The following is a 17,531-nucleotide window of genomic DNA, read 5'->3' as shown; positions in this document are numbered from 1 at the left end:
ATCGGAGATTTAGGGAAGCTTCTCTTCATCACCGACTCCCTATCTGGTCGACGTTTCCTTTGCGACACCGGGGCGCAGTGTAGCATCCTACCTGCGTCAAATCTCGATATACTAGCTGGGGGCTACGGCCCCGCCCTCGCGGCGGTTAATGGCGCGGCCGTTCGGACCTTCGGAAGGCGGCGGGTCCAGGTGTGTTTCGGCGGCCAGCGTTTCCACTAGGAATTCATCACGGCCAAAGTCACGCAGGCCATCCTTGGGGCGGATTTTTTGTGCGCCAATGGCCTCCTGGTCGATGTCAGGCACCGCCGATTGATCAATGCGGCCACGTTCCACTCCATCCCGTGCCACCGTGGTAACGCCGTGCCGCGCACTGTCTTCTGTGCGTTCCCACCTCCAGACGACTTCACTCGGCTCCTCGGAGAGTTCCCAGATCTGACCAGGCCCACTTTCTCCTCCTCGGCTACTAAACATGGTGTAGAACATCACATCACCACCACCGGTCCCCCGCTTTATGCACGGGCCCGACGACTAGAACCCGGCAAGCTCGCGGCTGCGAAAGCGGAGTTCGACACGATGGAGCGGCTGGGGATTATTCGCCGGTCGAATAGTCCCTGGTCTTCACCTCTCCACATTGTTCCGAAACCCGGCGGCGGATGGCAGCCATGCGGCGACTACCGACGCCTGAATGACGCCACTACTCCTGATCGGTATCCGATCCTGCATATCCAAGATTTCTCAGCCCATTTGGCGGGAAATACCTCTTTTTCAAAAGTCGACCTCGTCCGTGGTTACCACCAGGTCCCCGTGCACCCGCAAGACATCCCGAAAACCGCAGTCATCACCTCATTCGGCCTGTTCGAATTTCTGCGGATGCCGTTTGGCTTGAAGAACGCTGCACAGGCTTTCCAGCGCTTGATGGACTCCGTGCTTCGGGACCTAAAATTCCTCTTTGTCTACCTCGATGACATCCTCATCGCCAGCCCTAGCAAAGAGGAGCACTTCTGCCATTTGCGCACCCTCTTCACATGCCTCAGTCAACACGGTTTGATTATCAACCCGGCCAAGTGCCAGTTCGGCCTGCAGCGGATTGATTTCTTGGGCCACCACATCACATCAGACGGCGCAATTCCCTTACAGTCGAAGGTCGAGGCGGTTACATCTTTCCCGCACCCGCAGACCATCAAGGCCCTACAGGAGTTCCTCGGGATGGTCAATTTTTATCACCGGTTCGTCCCTAAGGCGGCTCGGCTTATGCAGCCCTTGTACGAGGCCCTCAAGGCCAAGTCCGATAAGGATCCGATCAGCTGGACGGCCGAGATGGACCGGGCGTTCGTCGACACCAAAGGCGCCTTGGCCAACGCAACCATGCTGGCGCACCCGCTTCCAGGTGCCACCATTGCCCTTACCACCGACGTGTCGGGCTACGCAATCGGCGCAGTGCAGGAATAGTGGGTGAATGGGACGTGGCAACCGCTGGCGTTTTTCAGCCGTCAACTACGGCGAAACGAAAGAAAGTACAGCACTTTCGACCGGGAGTTGCTGGCCCTTTTTCTAGCCATCCGCCATTTCCGGTTCTTACTAGAGGGACGTCCGTTCACGGCTTATGTGGACCACAAGCCACTAACGTACGCTATGGCCAAGACCGCCGAACCGTGGTCAGCTCAGCAACAACGTCACCTGACGTTCATTTCAGAATTCACCACGGACATTCAGCATTTGTCCGGCAAAGACAACCTGGTGGCGGATTGCCTCTCCCGCGCGACTGTGCATGCAGTCCAACTCGGAATCGACTATGCCCTCATGGCTGCGGATCAAGCCTCAGACCCAGAGGTCCAAGCATACAGGACCAGCCCCTCTAGCTTCCAAGCGGCCGACATCAAATTCCATGCCGCAGGCACCACGCTACTTTGCGACGTCTCCATGGGAGCTCCCCGCCCTATCGTTCCAGTCACCTGGCGCCGAAAAGTGTTCGACGCCATACACGGGTTGTCACACCCTGGCATGAAGGCCTCACAAAGGCTGATGTCGTCAAAATTCGTCTGGAGGGGTATGCACCTGGATGTCCGCGACTGGGCCAACACCTGCGTGGTCTGCCAAAAGGCCAAGGTACAGCATCATGTAAAAGCTCCATTGGCCACTTTCGCTGTTCCGGAGCGTCGAATGTGGACCTCGTGGGGCCGCTTCCACCTTCTCAAGGTTTTACACACATCCTCACAATGGTAGACTGCACCACTAGATGGCCAGAGGCAGTTCCTTTGGTTTCCACCACTTCGGCAGACGTGGCCAGAGCTTTCATCTCCTCTTGGGTTGCTCGTTTCGGGGTGCCGGCGGACATCTCTTCCGATTGTGGACCGCAGTTTTCCTCTGAGCTGTGGCTCAGGGGCTCGGCACCAAACTACATCGCACCACCGCCTATCATCCACAGGCGAACAGCCTGTGCGAGCGATTCCACAGGTCGCTCAAAGCCGCTCTGCGGGCCAGTCTTCAAGTAGCGGGATGGGTGGACAGACTTCCCTGGGTCCTTTTGGGTCTTCGTACGGTGCCCAAAGAAGATTTGCAATCGTCCTCGGCAGAGCTTGTATATGGCCAGCCACTACGAGTACCAGGGGATTTCCTCCCGGCTCCAACAGAGCCATGGTCCACATCCCAGCAACTCGTCAGCCACCAGGAGGCGGCCAGATGTTTCGCTCCAGTGCCTACGTCGCATCACGGTTTACAGAGCTCCCATGTTCCAACTGAGCTGAAAAGCGTCGAGTACGTGTTTATCCGCCACGACGCTCACCGGGACCCGCTCAAGCCTCCTTACACTTGTCCCTTCCGTGTCATAGAGCCGGGAGACAAAACCTTTTCAGTCGATATTGGAGGTAAACTGGACCACATATCGGTTGACCGGCTGAAGCCGGCACACTTAGACCTGGACCGCCCAGTCGAAATCGCTCAACCGCCAAAACGGGGCCGACCGCCCACAGTCGCCGTGCCAGATCCACCACAACCGCCCGCCAGCTCGACCACCGTCCATCAGCTTCCACTTCAGGGTTACAGAAGTCGCTCGGACAGGCTTGTCAGGCCTCCTCGCTGTCTCACTTTTGCTGTTAAAGACAATTCTGGGGGGGCGCATGTGGCGGAGCCACTAAAGGACTCAGATCGTTTGTATATAATTCCCTTTAACAACATATTAGCTACAGCCTGAATCTGTATCTTTATTTATACTGTTTACTTGTACAGAGCGTGATTACTTTAACAGCGCGGGTAAACACGATGACGTCACGCCGTACATCACGTGATCCCCCACTGGCGGGAAGAACGTGATGACGTCATGACGTCAACCACGGGACCGGCCAGCAGTCCTCGTGGAGCCTCCGAACTGAATAGACCTACACTCGATGTTCTCCTGCAGTTACTTGTTTAAACCTGTTAGTTTCCATTAAACTTCGTTTTGTTTGAGCGCCTGAGTGGACCTCAGTCTTTGGATAGGAACTAGACATTCCTACAGTATAAATAAAGATTTTACCTGAGATCAGATGAAGAATGTTTGAAGGTCCTGGTACTGTTTCGTGCAGCGGAGTCTCCACTCATATAACCGCTACTTGCTTCAACACTGCTGTAAATCGGGAGAAAGAGCCAGAGGAACAGTTAATATACCGGTGATTACCACACCCAAACCGCACCAATCCTCAAACATGCATTGCTAATGAAACTTAGGTATCCCTGTATTAAATCTGTCCAGAGGTGGGTTAACCTCACAGCACAAAGCAGGGTCAGCATATTTGCATAATTCTGTGACGCTTTGGGTGAATCTTCCACGACGGGCTGAGTGTGTCAGGACCATAATGTTGGGCACCAGCAGCAAGTGAAGTGAAGTGAGCCAGGTAATTATCCAGGATGAGGATGGGATGCATCTTCTTCAGCGCCCATTCCAAATTAGTGCCGTATGATCCGAGTGCTACCTAGGTGCTTTAGCCAGAGTATAGTCTAATTCGCGTTGACGTGTGGGGGAGAGGTTTAATGAACCTAGCATATAGCTTGGGCACAGGCTCCCAGGGCCTTTTGAGCTCTCCTCCCTCACTGGGGTGCACTGGACTCCTTAGGCCTCTGTGCTAGATTTTTTTCAGGGGTCGGTGCCTGTTACACTTCAAAGAATATTACAGCACAGAAACGGGCCATGAGCCCAACAATTCTGTACCAGTGTTTTGCTGCACATAAGCCATCTAGTCTAATCCCACTGTCCTCAATACCCTTTAACATGCCTCTTTTTCAAGCAGCGATCTAATTTAATTTTAAAAGAATGTGACAGTTAATATTCACAGAACATCCTTCTTCTTTCCCAGCAAACTACTGTGCATTCTCCCAGTGCCTGAGACTAGGAGTGGTCGCGAGAGGCTCAAATGAGAGGTGAATGCTGTTAGCCTACACCTGAAAGCGTTCTCATCACAGAATGGCTGTAGCATCAGTAATGGTGACCATGAAACTACCAGATTGTTGTAAAATCCCACCTGGTTTACTAATATCCATTAGGGAAGGAAATCTGCTGTCCTTGCCTGGTCTGGCCTATATGTGACTCCAGACCCACAGCAATGTGGTTTACTCTTAACTGTCCTCTGAAATGGCCTAGCAAGCCACTCAGTTGTATTCAAGAAGGTGGCTCACTACCTTCTCGAGGGCAATTAGGGAAGGGCAATAAATGCTGGCTTTGCCAGCGACGTCTACATCCCGTGAATGAATAAATAAGTCATAAGAAATAATGATGTAAAAATGAGTAAATGTAGAAATTCTCTGTAAATTGGTATGCCTGTGCATTATTTATATTGCAGCCTCCTGCTCTCTTTTTATTTGATGATCATGGTTGGAAAGGTCCTTTTCCTGAGAGGCTCTATGATTTTATTTTTTAGTTGTGTGAATGATGGCAGGTAATTGCATGGAGTAATCTACAGAATGATGGCGTCTGGCAATGGTCTGCCTAATTTCTAGTGGAAGCAGCTGGCCGTGATTTGGTGCCTTATCTCACATGCTGCTGGCCAATTACTCTGCCTCCTGGGCAACCTCTTCATGTGCCAGAGGTGGAGGAGCCTTGTACTTCTTCCTCGTCACCATCTAGAGATTTGAAGCTCCAATCCTTTTAGAATTGAAAAATGATGCGGTGTGCAGCAGGCCACTATCATTCTGCGGGGCTCCCCCTGGGCGTATCCAGGCACTCAAAATAGGTCTTCAAAATCCATTGTCTGCTTAATGGTGGTGCGTGTAGCTGCCAGTATTTCACTGTATCCATTATCTGCAGCTGACCTTGGATGCTGGAATGGCTGCAGGGGTTGTACCCGGTCTCGAAGTAACCATCTGGATAAAATGGTGTAGAACAAAGTCTCAAATTTCCAGGGTAACATGTATTTACACGCTGAATTAGGTGATTGGCATCACATACAAGAAGTAATTGAGAAAGTGATCACATGGAGCCTTTGAGGCCACATGGGTTCTATCAATGGCATCCTGGACTTGGGGTAATCCTCCCACTTGATGAAAGTTGATTGCACACAATACAATACAATACAATACAAATCGCTTTATTGGCATGATAAGGTACATCTTATGTTGCCAAAGCATCAAAATACATTTATGGTTGAACACATAAACGCGGTTCCATTCATACAGTGTATAAACAGGTATATCCCTGAGTTTATAAATATATTTTCGCCTTGTTTATATATACTCTTGTCTTAGTTTACTGGTTGTCCCTCTGTTCATGGCAAGCTGTAACATAGTGTGCCGCCAGTGTTACACAGCTTCTCTCCTCCCCCAGTAGGAATGGGAGTTTTTGGTTGTCAGTCAGATTTCTGAATTCAGGGCATATTTGTGAGAATTTTTGATCGAAATTCTCTCTGATGCCCTGATATTTTCCACAGGCTGTGAGGAAGTGCATCTCTGTCTCAACTACTCCCTGACTGCAGTGAGAGCATATCCTGTCTTCTCTTGGCAGCCTGGTCTGCCTGTGTCTGCCTTTTTCGATCGCTAGGCTATGTTCGCTAAGTCTGTACCTTGTCAAGGTTCTTCTCAGTTTGTTATCCTTTACCATGGTCAGGTAATCAGCTATGTTGTATTGTCTGTTTAGGGCCAAGTAGCAACACTCTGTGCTTTTCTGGGACCATGGGGAAGGATATAAACTAAAATGCCCACCAGAACAGGACATCTGTGACCTCTTTAATGCAATGGTGCACTGCCAATTCATTGAGACTGGGGTGACCCAAGGCTGCCTGGGATGATCCAGCAGCAAAAAATTAAACAGCTGTTGTCATTTTAATTTCCATTAACAAGGCTGTGCCACTGGTAGAAACAAGCTGCAAATCTGTGGTAATCAGCGTAATCAGGCAGAGTGCTACCCGTATACCCAGTGACACGGGCCCCTACGGATAGGGGACTGACAGCATCTATGGTGCTCTGCTCTCCTGGCTTCTATCCTCTCCTCCTCCATAGCTTCATCATCCTCTTCCTCACAACAGAGTATTTCTAAAGGGAAATCCACAGCTTCTCCAAAACATGCAGAAATACTAAAGAAGTCACTAGAACCTTGGTAATAAACTGTCCTAGCCAAGTAATCCTTAGTTGGTACCAGGCTTGAACTGACTAGCAGGTTCCAAACAAAGTTTCAGTGACAATCTCCACTGTCCTCTCCCACCTCTGCCTGATTACCCCGCCTTTGTAGTGGCTTAGCTTCCTGGGGGATTATGGGGCGGAAATGCAGAAACAATAACGTGGAGAAAGAGGCCATATCTACCCACTGGAATTTACATGTGGTACCTCTGTACCAATTGAAATCGGGCGATATACGGAAGGAAAATCCAAACTCAATTGTTTACTAACAACAGCAGTGAGACAATCTGACCTGCAATTCTCTGGATTACATAAGAACATAAGAAATAGGAGCGGGAGTCGGCCATTTGGCCCATCGCGCCTGCTCCGCCATTCAATAAGATCATGGCTGATCTTCTACCTCATCTCCACTTTCCTGCACTATCCCCATATCCCTTGATTCCCATAATATTCAAAAATCTATCGATCTCTCTTAAATATACTCAACAACTGAGCCTCCACAGCCCTCTGGGGTAGAGAATTCCAAAGATTCATCACCCTGAGTGAAGAAATTTCTCCTCATCTCAGTCCTAAATGACTGTCCCCTTATTCTGAGACTGTGACCCCTGGTTCTAGACTCCCCAGCCAGGGGAAACATCCTCCCTGCATCTACCCTGTCAAGCCCTGTAAGAATTTTGTATGTTTCAATGAGATCACCTCTCATTCTTCTAAACTCTAGAGAATATAGGCCTAGTCTACTCAATCACTCCTCATAGGAAAATCCCCCCATCCCAGGAACCAGTCTGGTGAACCTTTGTTGCACTCCGTCTATGGCAAGTATATCCTTCCTTAGGTAAGGAGAACAAAACTGTACACGATACTCCAGGTGTGGTCTCACCAGGGCCCTATATAATTGCAGTAAGACGTCTTTACTCTTATACTCAAATCCTCTTTAAATGAACATACCATTTGCTTTCCTAATTGCTTGCTGTACCTGTATGTTAACTCTCAGTGATTCATGTACAAGGACACCCAGGTCCCCCTGAACACCAACATTTCCCAATCTCTCACCATTTAAAAAAATACTCTGCTTTTCTATTTTTCCTAACAAAGTGGATAACTTCACATTTCTCCACATTATATTCCATTTGTCATGTTCTTGCCCACTCACTTAGCCTGTCTATATCCCCTTGAAGCCTCCTTGCATCCTCCTCACAACTTACATTCCCACCCAGCTTTGTAAATGGATTACCTGTGTCTCCAATTTTGAGGAGGAGTAATATTCTCTGTACATCTCTTGCTTTCCTCGCTATTTTTCTTTCCCTCCATCTGTAAATTTCTGCTCTGTCTCCAAATCTATTCTGCATGTCTTGCATTATTCCTTTCACATATATAAATAGCCAGATACATAGATAGATACATAAATGAATAATACTCCAATGCATATAAAAGAAATGAGAAATGTTTCTATTGCCCTTTGAGGGTATTTCACTGTATGAATGGAAATACAACCTAGAGTAGAGAAAATACAAAATTATTGTGGTCACTGAAGGTAAGAGTGACAGCTGACATATATTAAAGGGCAAGGTGTTTGTCTTAAGCAATGATGTGTGAAAAGGAAGCCAAGCAGATAGCTAAGGTGATATTTCAAGTGTGGCAGACTGAGCAATGATATTCCTCTCACTACGTTTCCACATATATAACTAATATCAGGTAGTTCAACAGACATCTCTGTTGCTATTGTTTACAATCATAATTTAAAAGCTCATTTTCTGTTTGCTCCCCTCCTCTCCTAAGGGTGCTGACCTGCGCAGCAAAGTTGTTCAGCTGCCTGGTACCTCACCCAAGTGCCCATTCTTTATCCATGAGCCGAGACACTGTGGCAACAGGTCGTTTGACCATGGGGACATTGCCACTAACCTCATCCTCTTATCACCTGATATCCATATAACTTGCTTGTTCCAGCTGGGGTCACAACTGGGGTCTAACAAACACATCAGGAACTTAGAAACTATTATTGATGGACAAAGACTTAATGCAGCCGCTATTTTACAGAACTCTGGTAAGATAACAGACAGTAATGGCAACCTTCTGCTAATATCGGCAATAGTATTGGTTGCATTGCATATCAGTCTGATGCAAGCAATAAAACATCCACTAGATGTCAGTACTAGCACACTCTCCATCTCTTTATGCAGCAGCAGGTGCTGAACTTTCAGTGAGGCCAGCCGTGTGCAAGAAAGACTTGTATTTATATAGTATTCACAATCATATGACGTCCCAAAGCGCTTTATAGCCAATGAAGTACTTTTGAAGTGTAGTCACTGCTGTAATGCAGGAAACACGGCAGCCAATTTGCACGTAGCAAGATCCCACAAACAGCAATGTGATAAATTGCCATGTTTTAGTGATGTTGGTTGAGGGATAAATATTGTCCAGGACACCGGGGAGAACTCCCTTGCTCTTCTTCATAATAGCATCATGGAATCTTTTACGTCCACCTGAGAGGGCAGATGGGACCTTGGTTTAACGTCTCATTCGAAAGACGTCATCTCCCACTTCAGTACTGCACTGGAGTGTCAGCCTGGATTATGTGCTCAAGTCTCTGGAGTGGGACTTGAACCCACAACCTTCTGACTCAGAGGTGAGAGTGCCACCCACTGAGCCAGAGCTGACACCTTGACCTAGAAATTCATCCCGGGCGGTGGCGCAAAATGGGCGGTATTGGACCGGCCGCCCGTTATACACAGTGGATATTCAGTCCCACTGCAGTCAACGGAACTGAATATAACGGGCGCTGCATATAACTAATCTCAGTGACAGCCCATTAACGTCAGTATAACTGGACCAACCTCAGCGACAGTCCACCAACCTCAGTGACAGTCCATTCTTCTTCTTCTTAGGCAGTCCCTCGGAACCGAGGATGACATGCTTCCACACTAAAAATGAGTTCTCAGGTGACTGATGAGTCCAATGCGGGACCTACAGTCTCTGTCGCTGTTGGGGTTGTCCATGAGGGTCCTGACTTTCCAGGTCCTGAACTTCATTTTAAAGGGTGGAAGATGCCTGTGCGTGAATTCTTTTAACGTGAGGTGGCCGTTGCACACCAGCTACCACACGGGCTTGACGGAGCAAGGTCTTGGTCCAATGGCAGGGGGATCCAAGACGATTGGAGACCAGGCTCTGCTACATCGGCCTAGCACACACACACAAACATACTCCTACTGTCCTCCTCCCTCCTTCCCGCAGGTCCTCTCTGCCTGGGTTTCATAGGCTGCAGTGTGGTCCTCCCGACCCCACTGCTGGTCCACCCTGCGCCACTCCGACAGTCCATTAACTTCAGTCTAACTCTACCAACCTCAGTGACAATCTCAACTTCATGACAATTAAATAAGTAAAACCAAAATAATAATAAATATATATGCTTAATTGTATAACTAATTTTATATAGAAAAAAATACTTGTGCAGTGTTACAGGGATTTTTTATAACATGGAAGGGGGGCCTCAGGTGCAAAATGGTTGAGCATCCCTGGTTTAGTGTATCTGACGTCCATAGCAACGATAACAACAACTTGCATTTATATAGTGCCTTTAACGTAGTAAAACATTACAAGTGGATTGAGGAGCGCGGCGGCAGTTTAAAAGCAGCGGCAGTGAATGAGGCCCGACCAGAGCGGCTGGGGCGGACCTGGGAGTGGATTGAGGAGCGCGGCGGCAGTTTAAGTGGCGGCAGCGAACGAGGCCCGACCAGAGCGGCTGGAGCAGACCTGGGAGTGGATTGAGGAGCGCGGCGGCAGTGTAAAAGCGGCGGCAGCGAACGATGCCTGACCAGAGCGGCTGGAGTGGACCTGGGAGTGGATTGAGGAGCGCGGCAGCAGTTTAAAAGCGGCGGCAGCGAACGAGGCCCGACCAGAGCGGCTGGAGCGGACCTGGGAGTGGATTGAGGAGCGCGGCGGCAGTTTAAAAGCGGCGGCAGCGAACGAGGCCCGACCAGAGCGGCTGGAGCGGACCTGGGAGTGGATTGAGGAGCGCGGCGGCAGTTTAAAAGCGGCGGCAGTGAACGAAGCCTGACCAGAGCGGCTGGAGCGGACCTGGGAGTGGATTGAGGAGCGCGGCGGCAGTTTAAAAGCGGCGGCAGTGAACGAAGCCTGACCAGAGCGGCTGGAGCGGACCTGGGAGTGGATTGAGGAGCGCGGCGGCAGTTTAAAAGCGGCGGCAGTGAACGAAGCCTGACCAGAGCGGCTGGAGCGGACCTGGGAGTGGATTGAGGAGCGCGGCGGCAGTTTAAAAGCGGCGGCAGCGAACGAAGCCTGACCAGAGCGGCTGGAGCGGACCTGGGAGTGGATTGAGGAGCACGGCGGCAGTGTAAAAGCGGCGGCAGCGAACGAGGCCCGACCAGAGCGGCTGGAGCGGACCTGGGAGTGGATTGAGGAGCGCGGCGGCAGTTTAAAAGCGGCGGCAGCAAACGAAGCCTGACCAGAGCGGCTGGAGCGGACCTGGGAGTGGATTGAGGAGCGCGGCGGCAGTTTAAAAGCGGCGGCAGCGAACGAAGCCCGACCAGAGCGGCTGGAACGGACCTGGGAGTGGATTGAGGAGCGCGGTGGCAGTTTAAAAGCGGCGGCAGCGAACGAAGCCTGACCAATTCAGCAACGGGGGAGAGAGGTAAAAAGTAATCAAAGTGTGACGTCACCAGGAAGCAGGTAAGTGATTGGTTGGTGAGTATTTCTCTCTTTTTTAAACTTTAACTCTGGTTTATAGTTACTAAGGTCTCTCAGGTGTAGTGGGGACTGTTGGTAAACCATTTAACTGTAGTGTAATTAGTGGGATTGATTGATTTAATTCAAATTCAATTAATTAAAGGGTAAGTCATGGCAGAACAGCCTGGCCATGTGGTATGCTCCTCCTGCGATATGTGCGAACTCAGGGACTACATGTGCAGGAAGTGCATCCAGCTGCAGCTACTGACAGACCGCATTGCAGCGCTGGAGCTGCGATTGGATGCATACTGGAGCGTTCGCGATGCTCAGGACGTCATGAATAGCACGTTTACGGAGTTGGACACACCGCAGGTAGAGGTTGGACAGGAAGAAAGGGAATGGGTGACCAACAGGCAGAGTACTTGGCGCAGGTAGTGCAGGGGTCCCCTGTGGACATCCCCCTCTCAAACGGATATACAGCTTTGAGTGCTGTTGGGGGGGGATGGCTTATCAGAGGAAAGCAGCAGCAGCCAACTTCCTGGCACCAGGGATGACTCTGCTGCACAGGGCGGGAGGAAAAAGAGGGGTAGAGCTATAGTATTAGGGGATTCTATTGTAAGGGGAATAGATAGGCGTTTCTGCGGCCGCAAACGAGACTCCAGGATAGTGTGTTGCCTCCCTGGTGCAAGGGTCAAGGATGTCTCAGAGCGGCTGCAGAACATCTTGGAAGGGGAGGGTGAACAGCCAGTTGTCGTGGTGCATATAGGCACCAACGATATAGGTAAAAAGCGGGATGAGGTCCTAAAAGCGGAATATAGGGAGTTAGGAGGTAAATTAAAAATAGGACCTCAAAGGTAGTAATCTCAGGATTGCTACCAGTGCCACGTGCTAGCCAGAGTAGAAATAGAAGGATACTTCAGATGAATACGTGGCTAGAGGAATGGTGCAAGGGGGAGGGATTCAAGTTCCTGGGACATTGGAACCAGTTCTGGGGGAGGTGGGACCAGTTCAAACCGGACGGTTTGCACCTGGGCAGGGCTGGAACCGATGTCCTAGGGGGAGTGTTTGCTAGTGCTCTGGGGGAGGGTTTAAACTAAAATGGCAGGGGGTTGGGAACCTGAGCAGGGAGACAGAGGAAAGGGAAACAAGGATAGAAGCAAAAGATAGGAAGGAGAAAAACAAAAGTGGCAGTCAGAGAAATCAATGGTTTAAATCAAACGTGGCCACAGTAAATAATAATTCTAATAGGTCTAAGAGCGTTAAAAAAACAAGCCTGAAGGCTTTGGCCTAGAAATTGGGTATAACCTCGCTTAGAACTGGCGGAGCGCTAAGTTTATAGCCAGATGAAATTTATCGCTGCCTGGCGAGATATTGGGTTGCATCGCCCCCAAAGGGGATTGAGGCGCTAATTCAGCCGTTGCACGGTGCTCTTAAGGCGCAAAAGTTCAGGCGCTACTCAATATCGACGCGGACAGGCGCAGCGCAGGTGATCTCAATTACGGGAAACCACGAGACCTCCAGGCGGCGGCCGGCTCTTAAAGGGGTGGGTCAGTCAGCTTGAGCTTCAACACCCAACGCCCTGTAGGCCTCAGATTCGGCACTCGCCCTTGTCTGGAGGTACAAACTTGTTCAGCATGGAGAAGGTTAGACAGAGAGCAGAGCGCTTCAGCACTGAGGCTCTGGACCACTTGGTGGCTGCAGTTGAACGCCGTCGAGAGGTCCTGTATCCGGATAATGGCAAGAGGCCGAATCAGAAGGCTTACCGACGATCTTGGAGGGAGGTTGCTGTGAGGGTCAACTCCAGCAGCATGGCGACCAGGACCCCTGTTCAGTGCAGGAAGAAATTCAACGACCTCACACGGATCGTTAGGGTGAGTGATGGTTCAGCAAACTTCTGATTCCCTCCATCTGCAGCTGACTTCGGGCACCCTGCTGCAATGATGCCCCAATGGCCATCTGTCAGCATGCACCCATGGCCCTTTCTGGGCACACACATGGACAGATGTCTCAAGGCCTCATGTAAGGGCTCTTGCACCATGGGGGGCATGCGATGATCTCTCAAGGCATCATGTAAGGGCTCTTGCACCATGGGGGGCATGCGATGATCTCTCAAGGCATCATGTTACAGAACTTCCCCTTCTTTCCCCTGCAGTCCAAGCTGGCGATGATCCAGAAGGAGCAGCGTCGAACCGGTGGCGGACCTCCACAAGTGGTCACTCTGACGGATCTGGAGGAGAGAGTGCACCAGATACTTGGAGGACGTCTGTCTGGTCCTGTGACCACTGCATCTGCAGACCCCATTACCGACAGCGAGGGTAAGACTCTCACCTTTTTCACCTGTTGCCTTCCACTTGGTCCCCCCGCCAGCATGCATCCTCAGTGTGCAGCCATGTCAGAGCCTTGCCACAATCTGGCATGCCTTTCAGCAAACCTGTCCTTTTGCTAAAGCCACTCTTCCACCTCCCACTTTCAGATGAAGCAGCACCAACTCGGGCTCAACGCGCTGAAGCTGCCAGTGCCAGTGCCACCGGAGGCGAGGACCAGGAGGAATCCGGACCAGCCATTGCAGAATCCGGGGAGCTGACACATCTACAGACTGGGGATAGTAGTTCCCTGGAGGAGAGGGGGGGGGGGCTCTGAGGATGAACCAGTTGCCGGACCAAGCGGCATGCAGCAACGCACGGGGGATAGGCAAGTTCGGCCACCGTCTCCCCGCAGGGCAACGCAGGTCGTGATGACTGCTGCACAGAGTGCAGATGAGGTGCGTCGCCTGGCTGAGATGAGCAAACAGGCCCGGGTCAGACATACGGAGCTGATGGCTGCAGTCGAGAAGATGCCTGAGTCAATAGATTCATTGGCTAAGAGTATGTTGGACTTTGGGGCAACAATGGAGAGGACTCTCCAGGGCTTTGGGGCAACAATGGACAGGACTCTGCAGGTGTTCGGGGCAACAATGGACAGGTCTATCCAGGGCTTCGGGGCAACAATGGACAGGACTATCCAGGGCTTCGGCCCAACAATGGAGAGGACTGTCCACGGCTTTGAGTCGGCTATGGAAAGGACTGTTCAGGGCTTCGGACAATCCCTGGAAAGGTCTGTGCAGGGCTTGTCCGAGGCAGTGGAGCGGTCGGCTCCTGCCTTGTCCGAACCCATGGGAAGAACTGTCCAGGCCTTCTCCGAAGCACTGGCACCTGGCACACAGGTCCTCACTGTTGCCATGCAGTCACTTGCTGGGCTCCTCCACAGCCAGATTGACGCAACGCGATCTCTCACTGTAGCCACCCTCTCTGCATCAGTTAGGATCACCCCGGGCCCTTCCAGTCCCATACAAGGCCAGCAATCAGTGGAGCATGCGATTGTGGCGGATGAGCCGAGCCGCTCCCCTCAGATAGCCAGTGTGTTGTCCGACCATGGTGCAGGTGTCCTCTCTCGGCAGGAGACCACTGCACATGCCAGCGCTGGGACGCCTGCATTGCAGCTGCCACCACCTGCAGGCCACACTGCTTCCAGCCATGGTCACATCAAGCATCCTGCGTCCGCACCCTCCAAGCCCAGAGGTCGGCCAGGCTGTCCCTCAGGGGCTTCTGCGCTTCCAGACAGTCAGCAGGCGTCCCCCAGCCTTGAGGCCGCCACTGGGGTCCAATTACGTAGGAGCAGCAGGGAGGGAAGGGGCTGGGCGCGAAAGAGAAGTCGTTCTCCCTCAAGGGGCCAGTTGTAGAGGGAGGTGCTGAGATGCTTGTTTGTCCAAATTCAAGGACACCCTCACCTGTTGTTATATTTGCAGAAGGTTTGTTGAGTTTTGCGGCTTTGCCGAACAGTTCACAGTTATTTTGAAAGTTATGGTTTCAGTTGACATTACGTTGTTTAGCTGAAATGAAAGACTTTTGTGCCAATAAACAGAAGTTTCAATGTGGCATGGTGCATGTGACTAGTTTCAGTGATGCTGGCATTCGGAGGCCCTCAAACATCCAAAGTGCGCATGAGTTAAGACTCTCATCATTCCGCCACAGGGGTCTCGACACGAGTCCAGATGAGCCTCTGACGTATGGGCCTTCCACTTTCAGCAGCCCTTCCATCTTCCTCCTCCTCCTCCTCCGCCTGCTCCTCCTCCTCCTCCTCCTCCTCATACTCCTCCTCCGCCTGCTCTTCCTCCTCCTCCTCCTCCTCCTCATACTCCTCCTCCGCCTGCTCTTCCTCCTCCTCCTCCGCCTCCTCCTCCTCCTCATACTCCTCCTCCTCCGCCTGCTCTGCTGGTCGTTGAGGGACAGCTGGAATTGGCTGGGTGCGTCGATTCGCCAAGTTGTGGAGCATGCAGCAGACGACGACGATGTGTCCCACTTGCTGCGGCGAGTACTGCAGGGATCCCCCCGAAGGTTCCAGACATTGGAAACGCTTTTTGACAACACCAAGTGTGCTGTTTACTGTGCCTGGTCGCCTGATGGCCGCTGCTGATCAGCTCTTCTGCTGGGGTGTCGGCCACACGGAGTGTTGTCATCAGCCATGGCCAGAGAGGATAGCCCTTGTCCCCAGTAAGCCAGCCTCATCTTCGAGGCAGCCCCTCAAAAAGGTTACAAACTCAGGTCAACCGCAGGATAAAGGCATCGTGGCTGCACCCTGGGAAATGCGCGGTGACTGCCATGATGATTTGGCGGTGGTCACAGACCAGCTGCACGTTGAGGGAGTGCAACCCCTTGCGGTTGCGGAAGTCCTAAGGATGATGGCATGGCGCCCTCAAAGCCACGTCTGTGCTGTCACTCGCCCCCTGCACCATGGGGAAGTCCGCAATAGAAGCGACACCCTGCGCGCCCTCCGCCTGCTTGTGCAGGGTCCAAGGGAAGGTCATGATTTGACGCCTTCGCCTATAAAGGGCTTCTGTAACTTGCCGGATGCAACAGTGGACTGCAACCTGAGCGACAGTCACAATGTCCCCAATGGCTGACTGAAAGGATCCGTTGGCATAAAAATGGAGGCCGTCAGTCAGTTTAGCCATCACGGACAGAGAGGTTCTGCAGCGTTCACGCGGCTGCAGATCCTGACCAAACAGGTGGCACAGATCAGTAACAATGTCCGTCCAGAATCGGAGCCTTCCCAAACACTGCTCCTCCAACATATCAAGGCTTGTCACCTGCTGCCTAAAGGCCCTCGCAGCTTCCCGTCGGATTGGCCGACCTCCATTGCCCCTCCTCCTTCTGGCCAATTCCGGCCCTCTCTCCCGCCGTCTCTCTGCCCCTTCACAGTGTTGGGCGATGAGGCCGTCGCCCTCCAAACAAACTCTCATTCCGATGCCAATTGATCAAAAGGCTTTTAGGTGTAGTGCTGTAAGTGCTTCGGACAGCTTTGAAGGACCCAAGTACTGTAAAGCTAAATTCCCAGAACTCGGCTCCACATTAGCTCGCCAACTCTCTCTAGCAACGATTGCAATGAGCAGGCCAAGTGGCAGAAGATTCTGCACTAAAGCTGTCCCCTTTAAATAGCGCCCCCCCACTCCGAGAAGGGCCTGTTAGCCCTCCTTCGAACTGTCACTAATAGCGCTGGGCGCTAAGGCACCGGGCGCCACCCAATATGCGCTCAGGCGATCCTAGAAGGTGTTGCACACTGAAATGACGTCATGAACTGCTTGCGCTCACGGGCGCGCGCAAACACTTAGCGCAGACGCTAAATGTATAGTCAATATTTGAGTTGTCGCTATCTTAATAGCGTCCGCCCCAACATAGGGCTTCGCCCCAATTCTAGGTCTCTTTAGGTGCTCAGCGCCGGCGCTACCGACCCAATTTCTAGGCCACTGTGTCTTAATGCGAGGAGCATTCGTAATAAGGTGGATGAATTGGCTGTGCAAATAGAGGTAAACGAATATGATTTGGTTGGGATTATCTACATATAGATTGGGCTAACCAAATTAGTAACAATACTGTGGAGGAGGAATTCCTGGAGTGTTTACGGGATGGTTTCCTGGACCAACATGTCGAGGAACCAACAAGAGATCAGGCCATCTTAGACTGGGTATTATGTAACGAGAAAGGATTAATTAGCAATCTTGTTGTACGAGGCCCCTTGGGTCGGAGCGATCATAATATGATCGAATTCTTCATTAACATGGAGAATGAAGTAGTTGACTCAGGGACAAGGGTCCGCAATTTAAATAAAGGAAACTACGATGGTCTGAGGAGCGAGTTGGGTAGGATTGATTGGAGAATGTCACTCAAAGGGTTGACGGTGGATAGGTAATGGCAAACATTCAAAGACCGATTGGTTGAACGACAGAATTTGTTCATCCC

The 17,531-nt window shown here is 51.3% G+C and overlaps 1 protein-coding gene across 2 annotated transcripts in view; it reads right to left on the bottom strand.

The window, feature by feature from the left end:
- Positions 1–17,531, bottom strand: part of kif6 (kinesin family member 6) — a 705,324-nt gene that overhangs the window by 19,032 nt on the left and 668,761 nt on the right. For both annotated transcript variants that reach the window (XM_085997944.1, XM_085997945.1), the window contains exon 20: positions 3,512–3,601. In XM_085997944.1, coding sequence (XP_085854070.1) covers positions 3,512–3,601 — 90 coding nt within the window. The remainder of the gene's footprint in view (positions 1–3,511; positions 3,602–17,531) is intronic.

This window comes from Somniosus microcephalus, chromosome 9 (assembly GCF_052327205.1).
Source record: "Somniosus microcephalus isolate GS21.2 chromosome 9, FLI_Smic_1.0, whole genome shotgun sequence".
Classification (NCBI taxonomy): Eukaryota; Metazoa; Chordata; class Chondrichthyes; order Squaliformes; family Somniosidae; genus Somniosus; species Somniosus microcephalus.
Note: the sequence above shows the minus strand (reverse complement) of the source record. Positions and strands in the feature narration are given on the sequence as shown.